The 20,736-nt window shown below is 39.6% G+C and overlaps 1 protein-coding gene across 11 annotated transcripts in view; it reads right to left on the reverse strand.

The window, feature by feature from the left end:
• GATAD2A (GATA zinc finger domain containing 2A) overlaps positions 1-20,736 on the reverse strand; it is a 141,135-nt gene that overhangs the window by 8,214 nt on the left and 112,185 nt on the right. For 7 of the 11 annotated variants that reach the window (XM_073592336.1, XM_073592407.1, XM_073592396.1 and 4 more), the window contains 5 exons: positions 10,292-10,418; positions 8,867-9,007; positions 8,622-8,738; positions 6,502-6,690; positions 4,827-5,091 (listed from right to left, as the gene is read on the reverse strand). In XM_073592336.1, the coding sequence (XP_073448437.1) occupies positions 4,827-5,091; positions 6,502-6,690; positions 8,622-8,738; positions 8,867-9,007; positions 10,292-10,418 (839 nt within the window). The remainder of the gene's footprint in view (positions 1-4,826; positions 5,092-6,501; positions 6,691-8,621; positions 8,739-8,866; positions 9,008-10,291; positions 10,419-20,736) is intronic. The other 4 variants (XM_073592388.1, XM_073592363.1, XM_073592381.1 and 1 more) reach the window with 2 other exon arrangements.

A 20,736-nucleotide genomic window follows, 5' to 3' on the forward strand; every position in this document is an offset into this window, starting at 1 on the left:
CACCAGCAGTCCAATTAAAGTGAATGGGACAGTAGGGGAGTCAACAGCAGGTCAGAGGAAGAGCCGCTGTGGGACATCGATGAGAGTTGCCCTTTAAAAATTATGATTTAAATCAAATCCACCTTTATTGGAACACCCAAAAGCTGTCCAAAAGGAGTATAGAGGACCAGAGCAATCAAAGGCTAACAGGCACAGAAAAACCCAACAGGTTAAAAGAGTTGGCTCAATAGAGAATACAGAGCAACCTGAAGAACTGAGAAGCGAAGTCAGGTCAACCTAACCATCCACATGGTAAAACTTAACGAACCAGTAAACAAAAGACCAGGTGGAAGCCTTACAAATCTGAGAAAAGTCTAATGCTAAAAAGTCTATTAATCAATGTAGCTGAGAGCGATACACCTGGAATAGCTAACACTACATCCAGATATAGAAGGGAAATATCTTTAGTATATCTAGAAGCAGAACAGATTGTAGAACAATGCCCTGGTTACCTTGGGAAGAAAATAGACCCTGGGCCTCAAGACACTTCTTTAACGATGAGGGCCTCCATCACAGAAAACCTGCCTTGCAAAAGTTAAGCCCCATACACACTATCAGATTTTCTGCTGATTTTTTCCTTCAGATTTACCAAAACCATATAATGAGGTCAAACCTTAGGAGTTTCAATTTTTACGCAATCAGGTAGGCCCTTGCACTACATGGTTTTGGTAAATCTGAAGACAAAAAGCAGCAGAAAACCTGATAGTGTGTATGGGGCTTAAGGGTAACTATAAAAGCCAAACTTGCGAGTAAAGCTGGCCACAGATTGACAATTTCAAAAGTAAACATTTTTTGAAAAATTTGTATGAAAATTCTCAGAACGTACGTTTGTTATGTGAAAGATTATTTGCTTTTAACATTTTATTTTGGACTGAATGGACTTTACGTACAAAAACCATGTATACTGTTAGAAATTAGTTTGTTCGTGAAAAATTTTCAACCCTGATCCTTCAAATTTTCCTGTCACTGTGGTCGAAAATTAACATTGTTTTTCTAAAACAATAGTAAGACAAAACGAACTTTAGTACAACTTGTTCCCAAAATTTTCATTTGAAATTCTATCTATGGCCAGCTTAAGGATAGGCAAGAGGAACAACCCTAACATATTCAAGCAGCAGTCTTTAAAGAGCCAACAGAGCCAGCTTAAGATGGCATGAAGTCAGTGGGGAGTGTACAGAAGGAACAATGTGAATGCCTTCAATAAGAAGTGAGGGTCGTGCTGATTGAATTAAAGTTAAGGATAGAGCTAGGATAACCGTGATATGCAACTATAGATATCTGCAAATGCATTGTTTGTACATTGGAAATTGTTTAACTTGTTTAATAAACACCTTTTTGATTCATAAAAATAAGGAGTGAGAGGCAAGCGGTCTCTTAAAAAAGAGCAACTAAGGCAGAGACCCTTGATGGCACTCAAGGCCAAACCCTGATCTAGTCCACACTGGGTAAGACCGGATAGATCTCACAAAACGACCTGGATTACAAATTCCTTGTCTCGCACCAAGAGAAATAAGCTTTCCAACACAATGTTAGACTTTGCGAGACATCAATTTCCATTTATGTATAGATAAGAAAATACATTCTGTCTCTACATATCTAGGCAAAGGGTATCAGAATAGGAAGGGAGGAGACCTTTATTCTATGGATACACAAACCATATTTAAAATCTGACAACACCTGCTAGACTGAACCTCTATAGCATTTAAATTTTAAAAGCAATGTTTGCACTTTATCATTCAGGCTGGGTTCACACATTGCTGCAGCTTACAGCAGGGGATCCGGTGCGTCCCTGTTCACCAATTCAGGTACAAATTTTTGCCTTAATTCACACCTGAATCGGAACCAAAGGCGCACAGGACCCTTTCCAAATGCAGACTGTGGCCGCTCCGGAGGCGAGTGAACCGGCTCCATTGTGAGCCGGGCACACTCTGTCACGCAAATTGGATGCAGGGAAATACAATTCGCATAAGCGTGAACCCAGCCTAAAAGAAATATGGGTTTTGTTTTCTTTTTCTGAATCATACTTACCTAGGTGGTGGATGCAGCATCTGTCCCCCACCGACTAAGACTGAGAACGGAATGACACTCCGATCGCTCTGTTCTCATGGCTCCCTGAGCAGAGAGCTGGTGACTGAGTCACCGTTGTCTGCTCTGCCCTCTCCTCGCTCACTGGAGCGCTGGGCTGTGGAGGGGGTGGGGCTCAGGCTTTTAGAAGCTGGCTGAGCCAGGTGCCGGTCCAGGCATGTGGTCGGATCCCGACTTCGTTGTCGCAATCTTGCCTGAGCCTTGCCATAGGCTCTGTGACATCAGCTGACAGCAAGCTTCAGCCCACTGTCTGCTAAAAACTGGTAACAGGAATGCAGAACAAAATGCATTCCTGTGATCCACAGAAGTACAAATGAGCTTTGGCTGTACTGCTTTAAAGGCCCAATTTTTAAACATTTGGATTGACGCAAGAGTCTTAAAGTTCCTACAAAATTGTTATACCGTCTTTGTGCCTATACAAGAAATAGAGGGGGTAAAGTAATTATCAGGACAGAAAGGCACAGACGAAAACAAATATTGTCAAATTCTAAAAGTGGAAGTCCATGCTAGAACTAAAATCCCTGCATCTATAGCCACCAGCATTCTAACACTAGCCTCTCTAGCCCTGTAAATAACAAAACGAGTATACATACCTTTTCTGCAGGCGATCCGACCCGATCTCCAGCGGGGGAAGCTCTGCAGAGGACATGGCTGACAACGGCAGTGAAATCAATGTGATGCAAAGTCACCCAGAGACTTACTATGGGGTTTCCGTTGTCGGACGTGTCCTCTGCACCCACCTACACAGCGAAGCTGCGGCTGACAGCTCAGCGTGGGATTGGGTCGGATGGCCTTCATTTTTTCTTTACAGGGTTAGAGATGTTAGTGTTAGAATTCTGGTGGCTATAGATGCAGGGATTTTAGTTTTAGCATGGACTTCCACTTTAAGCTCCCCATCTTCTAAAACCTACTGGAGTGATTTCCCATCACTTCATATTCTGACAGAAAACAAGGGTAAATTTCCCCAATAGTGGCACAGACGGCAATATAAAATCAGACAGAGGCACTCACCATTTCCACACAATCCAAAACACGATTGATGTAAACCTCAAAGTATACAACACCTCCTTTTAAAAATAGATTGCGCAACTGAAATGCCTTCCTAAATCATACAATAATATGTATTTTCTTCCTGGTGGTCCACTTAAACAATTCAATTGGAACTTTATTCAGAAAATATAGTCCTGCTAAATCACATCAGGCCCATCCCTTTTGCGGGTATAGTAAATCATATTTAACCTCCCTGGCGGTTTTCCCGAGTGTGGCTCGGGGTTAAAATTCAGGACCATTAGCGGTAACCCCGAGCCACACTCAGGATTACATCGCAGGATCCTCGTGCCTCCTTACTTACCTTGTCCCCGGGATCCTGCGATGTCCCCCGCTGTGTCTGCGGGCTCCTCCGAAGCCTCTCCGTGCCAGGCTCCGTTCCCTGCGAGCGGCGCGACGCACGGGGGCGGAGCCTGGCGGCAAATTCAAAAAAAGTGTAAAATCATAACACATACAGTACACTGTACATCTTACAGATTACAGTACTGTATGAAATGATTTCACATCCCCTTTGTCCCCAGTGCTTTGGCCCATGCCCTGCATGCAGTTTTATATTGCATATACTGTTCTTTCTGCCTGGAAACTGGAGATTGACCATAGCAACCAAAAAGTGTCCCTTTACGTCAAAAATGGCTTTAGACCAGCTAGAAAACACCGATAGTAAATTAGAACACTTGCAGAATTGAACGATAGTGAATCGTGTGGAAATTAATTTTATTACTATTTATTTTTATTTTTTTAAATTATTTATTTATTTTTATTATATTATAATTTATGTTTTTGTGTTTCAAACTTTATCATACCCGGGATATCTACTAGACTCTGGTTTGGACAGATTTAAGTGTGTTATTGTTAAGATTTACAGACCTACAATATAAAACGCCAAATTTCCATGCAAAATAATTGTACCGCTTTCAGCACCTAAAATCCGAAATAATCATACCGCCAGGGAGGTTAAAAAAAAAAAAAAAAAAAAAAAAAGTGTCTATACCGCTTCAAATCCAGTGTCTCACTCTGTTCTGCACATGCCCAGTTGCTCACTTTTTAATTTTTTTTATTTTTAAAAAAATGGAACAATGCTGGAGGCAATTTACAACACTAAATTTGGTAGCATAATTATTAAATGTGGAAAGTTTGTTCTTTGCTAAAGAACATTATTTTTTTATCAAGTTTTTATGGGTAAATTTCCACTTAAAGCACTCATTAGCTTGTGTCCTCAAACAAACTGTCAAGCCATCAAACGACTTACGCCATAACTGATCATATGTGCAGCACCATGGCAGGTGCAGATCAAACAGAAGCAGCTTTGTATGTAAAGGATATGAGGGTTTAATTCTGCTTTAAGGCGGTCAGCAGATCGGCCTATACAAACTTGGCTGTGCCTAAAAATGGAGAGCAACTGAGCATGTGCAGAGCATGGACAGTGCATTACTGGATTTTAAATAGTATAGGTACTTAAATGTTTTACATAGCTATACCTATAAGAGGGGCCAGCCTGAAGAGCAGGACTTAATTTTCTGACTAAAGTTACACTTTAAAGGCAAAATGTACCTCTCCAACAGGCAGTGAGCGACAAGTTCACAAAAGCTCAATATTATAGTATTAGGATGGACAAATGCTTCTTTATATTGTGCAACCTATTAAGTCAAGCTCACCTTGTGACTCCAAAAGATTTTGCACTACTTCCTCAAGTCCCACCAGATAAATAAACTCATTATTGGCTGCACTTGGTAGGAAATTGAGTTCTGGGGTAGGGGGTTTAGGAGGGGGAATCTCCAGCAAGGTCTTCTCCAACTGCTTCCGTAAGGCAAGCTTGGCAGCTGCTTGTCGACTAGCAGGGGAGTCGTTTGCATTGACGGATGAGAGGCTGGTAGCGCTTCCTGCTGTTCCAGCTGAACCCTTTAAAGTATTTGGGGATGCCTGAAAGGAAAGGTTCACAAAATTATAGGGGGAAAATACTCCTGAGGATGAACAAGCTAACAGTATTGATAAAATCAGGGATTCTTAACAGAAGGTATACTGGTATCCAATAGAACAGATGACTAGGAACTAAGTCAGCCTATCCTTTACAGCCAAAGAAGCTGCAATCTTAGCATCTTGAAAAAGTTACAGCTGCTAATGTGCTTGGATTAGCCCTAAACCAAACTGAAATAACCGTCAAGCCATGACTGGTGTCATAGTTGTGCAGCACCATGGCAACCACAGATCAAATGGAGGCCAATATGGTGTTTTTTTTTGGCTGTAAAGGATATGAAGGCTTAATTCCACTTTTGGAACAGCTGCAAAATAAAAAAATGTTTGCATTTTGGATTGCTTTAAAACCAGGACAGTTGTCATGCCCTTTTCACTGACCTTCTCCCCATACCATGATAATGCTGGCAATGGTGGTGACAAAATATTTTAGACTAGCAGGTCCTCTCCTTAATCAGATATCACGCGACACGCATCACTGGCTGCTGTGAGATTCCATAAGTTTCCTCTGTCAAGGTATTTTGTATTTATGAGTTTTAGGAAGCAAGCTAGTCTGGGATAGCCAGAGCATGTGCTCAAGTATTTTCTATTTAACCAAATGCTATGATTATTGGCAGGATTACTTCTGTATTTGAACACTCACACTCCACATCCTTTTAAATCAATGGGGTCACCCACATCCCAGCAGATGGCTCTGTTGAACAATGAAGATGCACAACTACTACTTTGGTAACTTGCATGTCTCAGTTAAAGCGGGATTCCGTCCTAAAAAAAAAAAAATGTTTTAAGTCAGCAGCTACTAACACTGTAGCTGCTGACTTTAAATAAGTACTTACCTGTCCTGGGTGCCCGCGATGTCGGCCGCCCGAGGCCGACCCATCCCTTGGGTCCCGGCACCGCCATCCTAGGAAAGGGAAACAGGCAGTGGAGCCTTGCGGCTTCACTGCCAGTTTCCTACTGCGCATGCGCGAGCGGCGCGGCACTCCGTTCTGTGAATGGCCCCGTGGTGTTCTGGGAACACAGTACTAACCAGCGCCCTACTGAATAGGTTTATCTTCATTTACCTGGAACTGGTGTGCAGTACAAGTATGCAAAATGATCCCAGAGTGGGGCATAAGGCTACATTCTGCTCAACTTCCCAACAAGCTAAGAAGGTTAGTACGTAATTATGGGTAATTCTAGAAATCAATTAAAAGGATTAGCAGCAAGAGAGAGTCTTCTAATAACTAACAAATCCAAAACTGTCAATATTAAGACTCCTCAATGATAAAGAACATGCTTCCTCATCAATGATAAAGAATATGCTTCCAGTGCAGCTTTGACATAATATACAGAACAGACTTCACACCCAATACCAACCTGTGGTATGTTGACCAGTAAGCTCGTGTTTGCCACATTGGCCACCCGTATCAAGCCCTGCTGGATGATTCTTTGACCTTGCATCTGCACGCTAGGAACTGAAGCGCGGGGAGCTAGCAGTAGCGGAGGAGGGCCTGTGCTTGGATGTTGCCTGATGTTGTGCATCTGCTGAGGAGAGACAGAAATGGGCTGATGGTGGGAGGGAGGGAACAGAAGAGACAATGGGAGAGGTGAATGAGAATAAAGATGAGGAGCTGTGAAAAAGGAAATGTAGTAATTTCGGAATGACAAATATGTTACTACTGTTCTAACTACTCATTGTACATATGCTAATGTGGTCATGTGCCACACCTAAAAAGTAGTAAACAAAAAATTGCAGCTTACCAATCATTAAATGTGGTGGCTACATTCTTATTTAGACCCCCCCCCCCCCCCCCCCCTCCAATAAAAAAAAATTATTATATATATATATATATATATATATATATATATATATATATATATATATATATATATATATATATATATATATATATATATATATATATATATATATATATATATATACATACATACATACATACATACATACATACACACACACACACACACACATACATACATACATATACACACACACACCCCATTATGAGTGTCTAACCAAACTGCCAGTATGGCTCACATTGACAAACAGGTAACAGATATTCCTGGAGACTCATAATCATATCTTTTTGGCAGTAAAGACGTTTATTGATGGAGCTTAAAAATCATCATTGATAGACATTGTGGTAACCAAAAAATAAATCTAATAGATAAGACTGCATAAAAAATTTGCAAGCATTTTACAGGATAAACAGAGCAGATTCAAGGCTGTCTGGAACCCATTGATGCACTACATACAGTCCCCTACTTGAGTACGGGGTTTGGCTCTAGGCCTGCCACTAGACACCTCAACAAACCTAACAGATCCCTATAATGTTTTCCTGTATATGTCAATAGTGCTCTACAGTATTTTTCATGGAGTGTCTGCACCACATTGTCAAATGTTTATGAAAACTTTTCGTGGGGGGGGGGGGAAGAAAAAAAAAAATAAAACGCAAAAACACATATTGCAGTAAAGCAACAGTGATAAACAAAGAATTCCAAGTATTTGGAAAAAAACAAACTGAAAGAGCTCTAAGCGGACCTTCAGACTTTTTTCAACTTTCCATCTATTAAATATTCTTCCCTTGGTGTTTCAACTTTAGGTAGTAAAACATTTTTTTTTCTGCCATTGAATGCCTTATACAGCCCACTTCCTGTTTGTCTGATAAAAAGCCTAGGCTTGTGACATGCAAAGCTCTCTCAGGAAGGGAGGAGTCATAAGAGGGCCAATGAGAGCTGCAGGGGGTGCAGAGCTGGAGGTGTGCCTCTGTGTAAATCCAGGAAGTGAACAGGCAGCAGCTTCAGCTGCCCACAGTTAAAATGGATGCAGCCAGACTCAGTGGAGGCAGATTTCTGCAGCATATTTGGCAAGTACACAATCACAGTATATATAAACTAATATGCAAAGTAGTTGAAGGGAAGCTTCAGAATGGCAAAGAGGTTTTTTATTACAAATTATGTGAACAGGACTGCAGTTCCTCTAACTGATAAGACCTACTGTTGTAAACTGCATTATAAAACCATATTCTACACAACTGCTACTTTCAATATTTTATTGTAAATATTTTTTCTAAGGGCCAGTTCACACCACATGCATTCCAGTGTGTTTTTTTTATGCATCAAAAATGTATGGAAAGTAAGTTATATGGTTTGGCATAGTTCACAACAGTGCTTGCAGTGTCGGTGAGGAGAAAAAAAACAAAAAACAACATGTTGCATTTTTCCTGCACTAGAACGCAGTAAACCGCATCAAACACACACTGGAGCACACATGTCCTTATTTAAGGTTACAAAAAATGAGGGGGAAAAAAAAGCACTGGACTGCACCAAAAACGGGCATGCAGAAAAGCATCTGGAACGCATGGGGACTGCGTTTCAATGGTGTGAACTGGCCCTAACAGTTTTATAATGCAGTTTTTCAGTCTGTTGCTGTGTCCTTGGTTAACAAAAACAAAGGCAGTTACAAATATGCTTACCTGTGCTCCTCTAACAAGAGGTGGCATAACTATCTGGTTTGATTGCTTGGCTGTCGTCTGTTGTCCACCTCGTACCAGAGGAGGTGGTATGACTGTGCCAGAGATGCGCGATGTAACCTGCAAGAGAAGACTAATTGAACTTCCTTTGCGCCGTGGACAAGTACTCATTTCATACAATAAACAGAAGTTATGTAAAACCCAAATACATACTCCTATATAAGGATCACTGAATCAGATGTTTTTACCTTCTGTGGGGCAGTCTCCTTCTGGATCTGACTCTGACGGAGTTTTTTAAGTAGCACCAGTTTCGCTTCTTCCAACCGTAATTCTTCTTTTAGCTGCTTGATAATACGTTCTCTTTCTTCAGGGCTGCTTTTCTGCAAAAGCTACAGAGAAACAGCAAAAGGTTTATGCAAGGTAAGGCCTCATGTACACTGCTGCTGGTAATTGGACATTTAGGAGCAGTTAGACATTTTTTTTCAACTGTTCCTGAACTCTCCTCTATGTTCTCTTATCAGTACATGTACACAGGGTCGTTTACAGTCGTTTCTAGGCAGTTGAGTTTAGAGACTTTTTTTGGAACGCAAAAAATGGGTTCAGAAGCTGAGTTTAGAGGCATTTCAAGCGCCAAGTGCTTCTAATCGTGGTAATTGGCATTTCGTTTTAAGGCGTTTCATTTTTGGCTTTAAAAAAAAAAAAAAAACTCTTCTAAAAACGCAAACACGGCATGTAAATGCGGCAAAACGGACGGTTTAAACATGGGTTACTATCTGTCAAGTTAAATCATCAGGAGAGGTTGTAAAAAAAAAAAAAAAAAAAACGTACCGTGTGCATGAAGCCCACGACCCACGTAAGAGATTTAAATTGGCTAAAACAACCAATCATACCCCAGATTTATTTAGGTTAAAAAAAAAAAAAAAAAATGAAAAACACATTCTAGGACCAAATGTTTAGGGTCCTTTCACACAAATGCGCAGCTTAAAAAAAGTAAATCCAACATTTCATATGTCTGATATTTGCCTGCTGTATCATGTACTTGTATGAAAAGAATCCTGTTGTCTTTGTATTGTTTCCTTTGTCTGAAATCCCTGGTGTTCCTGCCAGTCCCTCTGCTTTCCTATAAAAACTGACCACACTAAGCAGAACATACCATGGTTAGTTCTCTAGCTATACTGGGAACTCAGCCTGCTCCCCTCCACAGGCTTCTGGGAAGCTCAGTGTGCTGCTGCTTTCCCTCCCCTAGCTCTTATGCAGCTCAGAACAGAGTGGATGTGATAAAAAAAAAAAAAAAAAAGTTAAATTTATAATTTTTTTTTAAATCCATACATAAAATGTTTTCCATTTTTAATGGAATGGGTTGTTTTACAAGGTGATCATGTACAATCATTTTAAAGCTCACCAAAAACGCAGTAAAAATATTCCCCATTAAATCCTATGGAACGCTTCACATCAGTGCACTGTGGGTGCGGTGACTTTTGAAAAAGTACAGCATGCTGCATCTTTGGCATCCTGCTTCAAAAGCGCACCTTTCACTGAAATCAATGGGAAACTAAGATGTAGAAAGAAACCAGGTGCACCAGCCAAAAAAAAAAAAAAAAACAGAACACACAAACACACAATATAAAAATGGAGGAGCATTTTGCAAAATAAAAAGGATGCAGCCTACTCACCAAAAAGGTTTCAGAATGTGGCTCCTTTGTTTTAGATAGACCATTCATCCGTGGACTGGAAGGTTCATTATCAGATAAAACAATAACATCATCGGGAGAAGGAACTCTCTTTTCCCTCTTCACCTCACTGAATGAAGAAAACACAAATCAACTTAAATACAAGCATTTAGATAACTGTTTTTTTATGCATTTTTTGGTGATCTGCCCTTTAGAACTTCCTGGAGAAGAGTTGGTAAAAGTAATACAGGTACTAAAAAGCCAATTTAAAATTGTAATCATGTAAAACAAAAATGAAGGCCCTTGACACTGTTACATTTAGGTTTAGGGACACAAGATTAAGAGGTTGCACACCTTTAATTAAAAACAAAAGTTCTTCATGCGCTTGTTTGTATACACTGATGCACAAAATCAGCACACTGCATTTCAGATCTTGTACAGCACAGTGAAACTGACTAAATTGTGTAGTTCAAGGCTATTCACAAGCAGGATTGTTGAACATTTGCATGTACCAAAATTATGTGCATAGCTAGATGAAATACAAGTTCCACATGTGTAAATATATTTCAATATACTATGGGGCTCATTTGCAAATGAGCAGAGAATGTGACCTTTGGAAGTGAATGTTAACTGCACTTCGTAAATAAAGCAGAGTTTACTAGAATTAGCTAAATCATGTGCAAGTAAAAAATTGGATTTTATCATTTTTTTTATTTCTCCTCTTATAGATGGGTTTAAAAGTGAACACTGCTTTATCCTATTCTCTAAACTCTATGACCTGTCTCTTTGGTAAAATTAATGCAAATGTACCAGATATTTTCAATGACAGAAGTAAAAAAAAAATTAGGATTTGTGACATTTGGTTTCAAATTAAAATGAACAAAATCAGACATAACAGTGAATTGGTGACTGAAAGTGGAAAATATAACAGAATACACCTGAACAACTTAAGGTTTAGGCACTTTTCTCCATATTAAAACTGGTAAAAAATGATTTCCTAAAAACCACTAGGTGGCAGCAAGACAGTGCAAAAGTATAAACCAAAATCGAAACAAAAAGGGAAAACGTGTACCAAAGCAAACGAGTGTGCGTGTTGGGCAAGCTTTTTGTGGTCATCTGTCTACCCGTTGGAGAGACCGCCTCCAACTTCCTGTGTGGTCACCTGGGCAGGAATTGAAAAGGCGCTTCAAACAAAAAACAGGCTTATGAAGTCTGACTTTTTGATAAACGTGCTGGAGGTTACAAATTCTTGTCAGGTTTTTGTTGGGGGAGCAACGTTTACTTACTTCTGCTGCAATGACCACACAAGATGTGATGAGGCATCTGCCCATCAAAAAGACAGGAGAACAAATGTTACTTTTACACACATACACACCTAACAATAAAATGCATACAAATACATTTTGAACAAAGTCCACATAGAAAAAAAGATTTTTTTTTCTACTTATAGCACCGACGTACCCTCCCCTCATGTTCGTTGATCTGCAGCTCTCTCTGGGATTACTCACAAGGGAATGCATAAGCTTCAAAACATGAGAACAATAGGAAGTGCACAACTAGTGCAGTAACTCACTTTATTCAATTTAAAAGATAAATAACAAAATGCACACACATTAACCAGATCAGGTGTGCGCCTTTAACCACTTGTAAACCGCAACGTATATATACATATTGTTTTCTGCAAGTGGTTTTTACAGGGATTATGGCTGAAGATATCCGCCATAACCCCAGTATCATGTTTTTGCAGCCAGTCTCACAGTTACGAGCAGCTCATGAGCCACTGGAATGGTTTACGAAGCGGAAGGAGGGGTGACGTCCATAGGCGATCAAAGAGTTCATCTTTGATGGCCTCTATGGCCTTGGAGGACCAGAGCAACATCACTTCCCATACAGGCTGGAAGTAAATTTTTTTTTTTTTTGCTTTAAAATAAATAAGTTTTTTGATCTATCTTCTGCTTTTAAAAAAGGTAAAGGAGACTTGGGGTCATACAGAGAACCTGTCATCCTTATCTCTATTACAAAAGAAATTTACAATCCTTGTAAAAGGAAGCAGCGATCCAAAAAAAAACAAAAAAAAAAACAAAAAAACAAACACACAACTTCAAAGCGCCCCACCCCGTGTTTGCACGTAGAAGCGAAGACATACGTAAATGGTATTTGCACCACACGTGAGGTAGCGCCGCGACCGTTAGAGCAAGGGCTAGACTGCAACTCTACAAAAACGTCATCTGTAAAAAGATGTTTAAAGTAACGCCTAGGGAGATTTTTAAGTACCGTAGTTTGTCGCCATTCCACGGGTGTGCGCAATTTTAAAGCATGACATGTTAGGCATCTATTTACTGAGTATAACGTCATCTTTCACATTATAGAAAAGAAAGATATCACCGCTCCAGGAGGACAAAAACATGGTAAACCTCTCGGTTTGGAAGCCGTAGGTGCTGGCAATTGCTAGTAACAATAAACAGGAACTGATTCTGGACAGCCGCACCCTTGAAAAATAGCCTTATTAGGAAAAATTCACATCAAAAGGTGAAAATCACAGCAGACAGAAGAGCTGACAATTCGCACTAACATTAGTGCTTATTCAGATTTTGATGTGAATTTTTCCTAAGAAATAAGGCTATTTTTCAAGAGTGCGGCTGTCCAGAATCAGTTCCTGTTTATCTTTCACATTATACAAGAAAATTGGGGGTTACATAGTTTTTTTTTTTACCTTTTTATTTAAGTGTATTTCCCCCCCCTCCAAAAAAATTGTGTTTACAAATACCATGTGACATAAAAAAACTGGAACAACTGTTTTTCCCTTAGGTAACCTGCTTAAAATAAATAAATCAATCATTAAATTGGTATAATGTTTGGGGGTTATATGTAGTTTTCTAGCAAAAAAAATACTATAAACAATGCCAGAAAAAGCCTGGTCAGCAAGTGGTTATGCATCCCATGTAGATCACAGAAGAATCCCAGCTAGGGCTACAATGTGTTTTATTACAGCATCTCTCTAGCTGCAGGCAGCCAGGTGATAGAAACACATGCACTCCCTTCTGGATTCTGCTCCATTATGGAGCTCACAGGGCACTGTCAGCGTATGTAGGATTCCTGGCTACTGCCTGATCACGCTTCCTGGGATGCCATGACGACTCGCATTTCAGCAACGTGTACTCCTTCTCAAGGAGACTTGAGAAAGTGGGTCATGCCCCCAAAAACGTGCATTTTTGTTAAAGGTGAACTATGCCTTTATGATTGTCTGACCCTAAAGGTATTATCCAACCAGAGACTTTATATTGTGTTTATCTCAGGTTACCTTTAGGCCTGACAAAGAGGGATCTGCCCCTGAAACATGTTGCCATGGTAACCTCCCCCCACTGTTCTTGGAGTGTCCAGCACTTTCATACCCATCAGGAGTCACTGCAGCCTTCCTCTACATTGTGGTTTTAACCGACAGGCACAGGAGTGCTCCCATCTACTAACCAGCCAGAAGATTTTGCTTCAATTCCTGTTGGTAATTTCAAGAAAAAAAAACTCGCCACCACCCAAAATACCACAACTGCGCCTCGGGATAGACAATCAGGAAGCTGCCACTTTAAAAGAAATCAAAATAAAAGCTGTATTTTAACCACTTGTCAATAAACATATGTATTTGACAAAAAGCAAAAATAGTGGCGCTGAATATATGCTCAGGTAAGCGTTTGATCACCCCAAAATGACATGTGACTAGATGAGTATACATAGGAAAAAATAAAACTAAAGAGAAAATAAAAATAAATGAATAAAATAAAATATTGAACAAAAAATAGAAGATAAATAATGAATAAATGAAATAAATGTAAGTCCACCTTGTGACAAGTGAAATAAAAAAATATTTAAAATAGTGAAACTGTTCAACCAAAAAGACAAAAATGCAAAAAAAAAAAAAAAAAATAGTCCATATAGTGTTCAAAGTAAATCCAAACTCGATGCGAGGTTCTCCTATTCAGACCACCACACCAATGTGTCTGTGATTCCACTCCCCTAAAGAAACGCACTCACCGAATTTAGCCTAACATGAGAGTGTAGGCATTGGTTACGCATTTAAACCACATGGATAGGGTTTCAAAGTGAGTATCCAAATTCCAGCCGTGTGTCTCACATAATCTCCACATGTAGATAATAAAAGTGCACCAATGGTGTAATACCGCAAAAAATTTTTTTTTATAAAATACACTTGATTATCCCATGATAAAGTCCTTGTGACGAAACATGTCGGGGGCGTGGCTGTACGGCAATCAACATCACTGACGCAGGACATTGCATGGTGCACTAGGAAGTGGACGAGCGAGTTGAGATCCAGGACCAAGGGAGGGGTGAGATCTGTTTACATGCCTGCACACCTTGGGTCTGCCGTGACCGCAAGTTCTGCTACTTTGGAAGGATTTAAAGTCTGGCTGTAATCACTTTTGCTGGTTTTGAATTTTCACAATGCGAGTGCAAAGATTGAAGGTTTAAAGATGTGAGACATGGCTGGAATTTGGATACTCGCTTTGAAACCCCATCCATGTGGTTTAAATGCGTTTTAGCCTAACATGAGAGTGTAGGCATTGGAATTGGGTGAGTGCGTTTCTTTAGGGGAGTGGAATCACAGACACATTGGTATGGTGAATGGAATAGGAGAACCTCACATCGAGTTTGGATTTACTTTGAACACTATATGGACTATTTTTTTGTATTTTTTGTCTTTTTGATTGAACAGTTTCACCATTATATATTTTTTTATTTCACTTGTCACAGGGTGGACTTTATTTATTTCATTTATTCTTTATTTATCTTCTATTTTTTGTTCTATATTTTATTTATTCATTTATTTATATTTTCCTATGTATACTCATATCTAGTCACATGTCATTTTGTGGTGATCAAACGCTTACCTGAGCATATATTCAGCGCCACTATTTTTGCTTTTTGTCATATACATAAGTTTTTATTGACAAGTGATTAAAATACAGCTTTTAGAAGATTTGGCTTACCTGATGGAGGAAATCTTCCACTACTTTAGTTACACTGGTGTCAACTCCAGGCTGCATCCCGATGTACAGTACTGTGCAAACGTTTTAGGCAGGCGTGTAGAAATTCTGTTAACCAAAAACGCTTCCAGAAATGGAAATGATTTTTATCAATGAACAAAATGGAAAATAATTGAACAGAAGAGATATTCTAATAAAATCAATTTTTGGTGTGACCACCCTTTGCCTTTAAAACATAATTTATTCTAGGTACACTTGCACAGTTTTTGAAGGAACTCTGCAAGTAGGTTGTCCTAAAACATCTTGGAGAACTAACCACGATTCTTCTCTGCCTCGTCATGTAATCCCAGACAGACTCCAGGATGTTGAGATCAGGGCTCGGTGGGGGTCAAACCATCACTTCCAGGCCCCCTTGCTCTTTTTCCATGCTTAAGATAGTCCTTAAAGACATTGGGGATAATTTACTAAACTGGACAGTGTAAAATATGGTGCATGGTAGCCAATCAGCTTCTAAATTCAGCTTTGGCTAAAACCTGGAAGCTGATTGTTTTCTGTGCAGAGCTGCACCAGATATTGCACTCTCCAGTTTTAGTAAATCAACCCCATTGTCTGTATGTTTGGGGTTGTTGCCCTAATGCAGAATAAATTTGGGGCCAATCGCACGACTCCCTGATGGTATTGCATGATGGCTAAGCATCTGCCTGTATTTCTCACCATTGAGGACACCATTAATTCTGGTCAATTCTTCAACTCCATTTACAGAAATGCATCCCCAAAATCGCAAGGAACAGCCACCATGCTTTGTTACCTGCAGACACTCATTGCACCACTCTCCAGCCCCTCGGCAAACAAACTGCATCCTGCTACGGCTAAATTTTTCTAATTTTGACTCATCAGTCCAGAGCATCTGCAGCCATTTTTCATCACGCCAGGTTCTGCTTTCCTGCATAGTTGAGTCCTTTAGCATTGTTTCCACTTTTTTTAGGGGGGCTTTTTTGCCACAATTCTTCCACGAAGTCCACTTCTGGCCTGACTTCTTTGGACAGTAGAAAGGTGTACCTGGGACCCATTGGTTCCTGCCTGTTCTGATGGCACTCCTGGACATCTTCTGATGTCAACGGAAAGAATGATGCATCTTTCCTCTGCTGCATTAAGATTTCTTGCCCAACCACTGTGTCTACGGTCCTCAATGTTTTTGTGCTTCTTCAAAAGAGCTTGAACAGCACATCTTGAAACCCCGTCTGCTTTGAAAACTTTGCCTTGAAGAGACCTTACCGATGCAGTATAACTAACCTTGTGTCTTGTTGCTGTGCTCATCTTGACATGGTTAATCATACATCTGACTCTGATCCAACAAAATCCCTGATATTGTGCAAGCGCACAATGTGTGCAAGTATAATAATTGACGCTGGTTTGAAGCCAAAAGCACGGTCACACCAATTTTGATTTTTCTTATCCATTCAATATTTGCTCATACTGCATTTTGTAAGTTGATTTAAAAAAATAAATAAATAAAAAAAATGAAAATGTATATTTTTAAAGCAATCTTACTTTACAGTATTTCTTCACACCTGCCTAAAACTTTTGCACAGTACTGTATGTGGGATGTTTAAAGTGATTGTAAAGTCTTCTTTTTTCATATAAAATGAATAAACGTGTTATACTTATGGTGCACAGAGCAGCCCGGATCCTCCTCTTCTCAGGTACCTCCTCTGTGCTCCTGTTGAGCGCCCCCACAGCAAGCAGCTTGCTATGGGGCACCCGAGCTGAGTCACAGCTCCGTGTGTCCATTCTGGCACAGAGCCACGACCCGGCCTTGCTCTCTTTACTGATTAGCAAGCCGACTGACAGTCTCAGCCAAATCAGGAGGGAGAGTCCCGGACAGCCAAGACACTTGTGGACATCGCTGGACAGAGATGGGGTTCAGGTAAGTATTAGGAGGGATCTTAATGCATTAAGGTAAAAAAACCTTCTGACTTTACAACCTCCTTAAAAGGCGCACATCTGATCTGGTTAATGTGATTGCATTAGATTTATCTTTTTAATAAATTGTTTTAGTGTGCTTTGCTCTCTTGTACAAATCCATTTAAAAATGGCAAATCCCTGGTGGCGATTTCAATAAATTCCTATGAAGTGCCCCATTACTGGAGAAACAGTATGGAAGGGAGCAAGCCTCCATCTGACATGGCAAGTAGTATTGACATTTGCATACGAAAAGTGTTTTTGATTTCAGGTCTCAAGTGCTAGTAAAGGCTTCTTAATGCACGTCAGTTTACTGCTATAGTCCAATCAGTTGGTTTTACAGGTGACACATGCACATTACAACCTTAACATTTTACAACCCTTCCTAAAGGGAAAGAGAAAAAAAAAAAAAAAAATAGATGCAGTTCCCCACGGAGGGCCGGTTCACACCACAATTTGAGTTCCAAATGTGTTTTTTGCATGCCCGTTTTTGATGCGTTCCAGTGCAGTTTTTCCCCGCTTTTTTTCCCCTTCATCTGAATTGAGAACATGTGTGTGCATTAGTGTTTTGCTGCGCTCCATACAGAAAAAAATGACACATGCTCTACTTTTTTTGACTGCACTGGTGTGACCTAAGACTATTGGAATCCATGTTAAACATTGTCCATGTGTTTTTGATGCAGAATAAAAATGCACTGGACTGCATCTGGGTGAACCAGCCCTAAGAACCGTGTAAAAAAACAAAAAGTTACTTAGTAGAGTATGAGGAAAACCAAACATGATTTACAGAATTTTTACATGGAGTCACCTGCCAGAGAATCCAATTCTACTGCAGTGAAGAGATCAATTATTAGCACCTTGCTTAGGGACCATAGTAAAAAACAGCTCTTCAATCTGACATGAGAAATTAAGACTGTTTAATTTCTCAGGTAACATGGCTTTAACCCTGCATGCTGGCATTGATATAACCGCGTTCTATGCGCCAGCTGCCAAGCATTATTTGGAATGCGCAAAAAATACTACCCTCTTTTACCACTCGGATTTTCTGATGACACCGACACCAAGCCTTATTATTTGTAAACAAAACACCAAACAAAAACGCCTGACCGCACAGGCACGGCTTTGGAAGTGGACAACCACATACTGAAGCAAATTGCTCAATTCCCCCCAGTCAGTTTTGAAGGGGGAATCCGGTGGGGCCATTGTGTTCTGAAAAAGTGTGAAGGGGAAAAAAAAAAACACAATATGCTGGTTGTATTGAAATCGATAGCTAGAACAACTTCAGTACAACAAGCCGCCACAAATGTGCAAAATTCTAAAGCGTGACATGTTTGGTATCGATTTACTTGACCTAACATCTTTAATATTTTACCAAAAATTGGGTTAACTATGGTGGTTTTATTTGCATTACAATTCATTAAAGTATATTTTTCCAAAAAAAAATTGCCTTTTAAAAAAAACTGCTGCGCAAATACAGTTTGACAAAAAAAATTGCAAACGACCGCCATTTTATTCTCTGGGGTCTTTGCAAAAAAAACAAAAACAAAGAAGAAACACATATAAATGTTTGGGGGTTCTAATTTTTTATTTTTTTTTTTTAAATCATTTCATTCTTTATTACTTTTTTTTTTTGTATGAAAAACAAACACACACAAGAACAAACATCATATATCCAACACCCAACCCTGGCACGTGATAAGATGGTGGCGAGAGAAAAAAAAAGAAATTTTCCTTCCCCTTTCCTTGGCGCCCACACTCTCTCCCCCCTGCCCACTCTCCCATCTAATTATACATCCAAAATGTCAGATCATCTTCTCCATATCAAAATTCCCTGGGTAACCTCTGTGTAAAAAAAATATATTTTTCCTTAAATAAGGTTTTCCTTATTTGTAACTTCCATTCTGCGACTGTAGGTGGATATGATGATGTCCGCTTTTGTTTACGAGCCTGAATTAGGCTCCTGGTTATTGATGACCTATATTCCCCTGGGATTCCCCCATTCATCCAGGATACCCAAAAGGCTTCCTCCCGGTTCTGGAGACAGCCCGGTCCCAAAAACGCTATTGATCATTAATACCGACATCTCCATAGCATATGAATTAAATTAGCGGGACTCCCTTTACATCTGGGACATTAGACTGTTTCTCTACTTTTCCATTTAAATAATTTCTCTGGTGTATAGTAAGCCCTGTGTAATATAAATAATTGTGTTAAGTTTTGTGTTGGGGATAGGGATGCAAGGGGAATTACCAACAACGCCAATGCCCACTGTTAATCTGAAACTGGCCCTAGATCGCAAGACCAGGCTGACCTTGCTGGTATGTCCACTGTTACTTTAATTTTATTATACACTATATCATATATTTGTGAAATCAGACCCTTTTCTGTCTTTTCCAGCAAGGATATTAACTCTGATTTATTAAATTTCAATTCATCCAGTCGACCCTGTGCTTGTAATGCATGCCTAAGCTGTAAAAATTGATAGAATCTTTGATTTGGAATATTATAAAAAATGTCTTAGTTCAGTAAAAGGCTTTTATCACGTCGTTCTGGAATAGCCGAATCATATACCCTAGTCCCTTAAACCTCCATATCTCAAACCCCTCCAGTTTCATCAGTTCCCCATAACTATTATTATTCCATATGGGGGTGTATACCAAACAGCCTTTTATCTCTGTAATTTTCTTCATTTCCTGCCATACCTTGTCAAATAAAATTTACCCGTAACAAATCCTTTAGTAAAGGATTGATTTCTCGTCTCCAATAGGGAAATCAATGGGTAGTTGGGAGATACTGATAATAGCAGACTCTGTATAGAATCAGGGTGTGATATTACTGTCCATCCGAAAAAATGTTGTATTTGTAAAGCTAAGAAGTAGCCTTTTTGGGTGAGGAATCGCCAATCCACCAGCCTTTTTAAAAATGTTAACTTCACATGTGGGATTTTTTTTTCTTCCAAATAAGGTCTCTAAAAAGAGAGTCTATTTTTCTAAACCAGAATACTGTGATCCATACGGGTGAATTAAACACAAAGTAATTGCAGGGTTCAAATCATTTTAACAAGAACTGCTCTACCCATCACTGTCAGTGGTAGTTTACACCAGCTTCGACATTAATCCTTAAAACTTTGCTAATAAAGGTTCAGTTTCATATAATCTTTTACATTCCGAGAGCTCTCTATCCCCAAATATCTCGCTGTATGCTTGATTTGGATAGCGTGGTTTAATAAAGGGACTTTTAACTCATCTAATAGTAATAGTTTCGACTTATCCCAATTAATCAGAAAACCTGAAAGCCGCCCAAATATGGAGATGAGGCTCATAAGCTCCGCCAAAGACTTTGGGGTATCCCCCAGGAAAATAAGAGCTCCAACTGCATAGAGGGACACTTTATCCTCTTTCTGCTCGTTGGAACCCAACTATTTCCACTGTCAGCAATGGTAAGAGGTTCCACTGCTATTGCAAACAAAGTCTACGGCTATTTGTTGAT

The sequence above is a fragment of the Aquarana catesbeiana genome, linkage group LG01 (assembly GCF_042186555.1).
Source record: "Aquarana catesbeiana isolate 2022-GZ linkage group LG01, ASM4218655v1, whole genome shotgun sequence".
Lineage (NCBI taxonomy): Eukaryota > Metazoa > Chordata > Amphibia > Anura > Ranidae > Aquarana > Aquarana catesbeiana.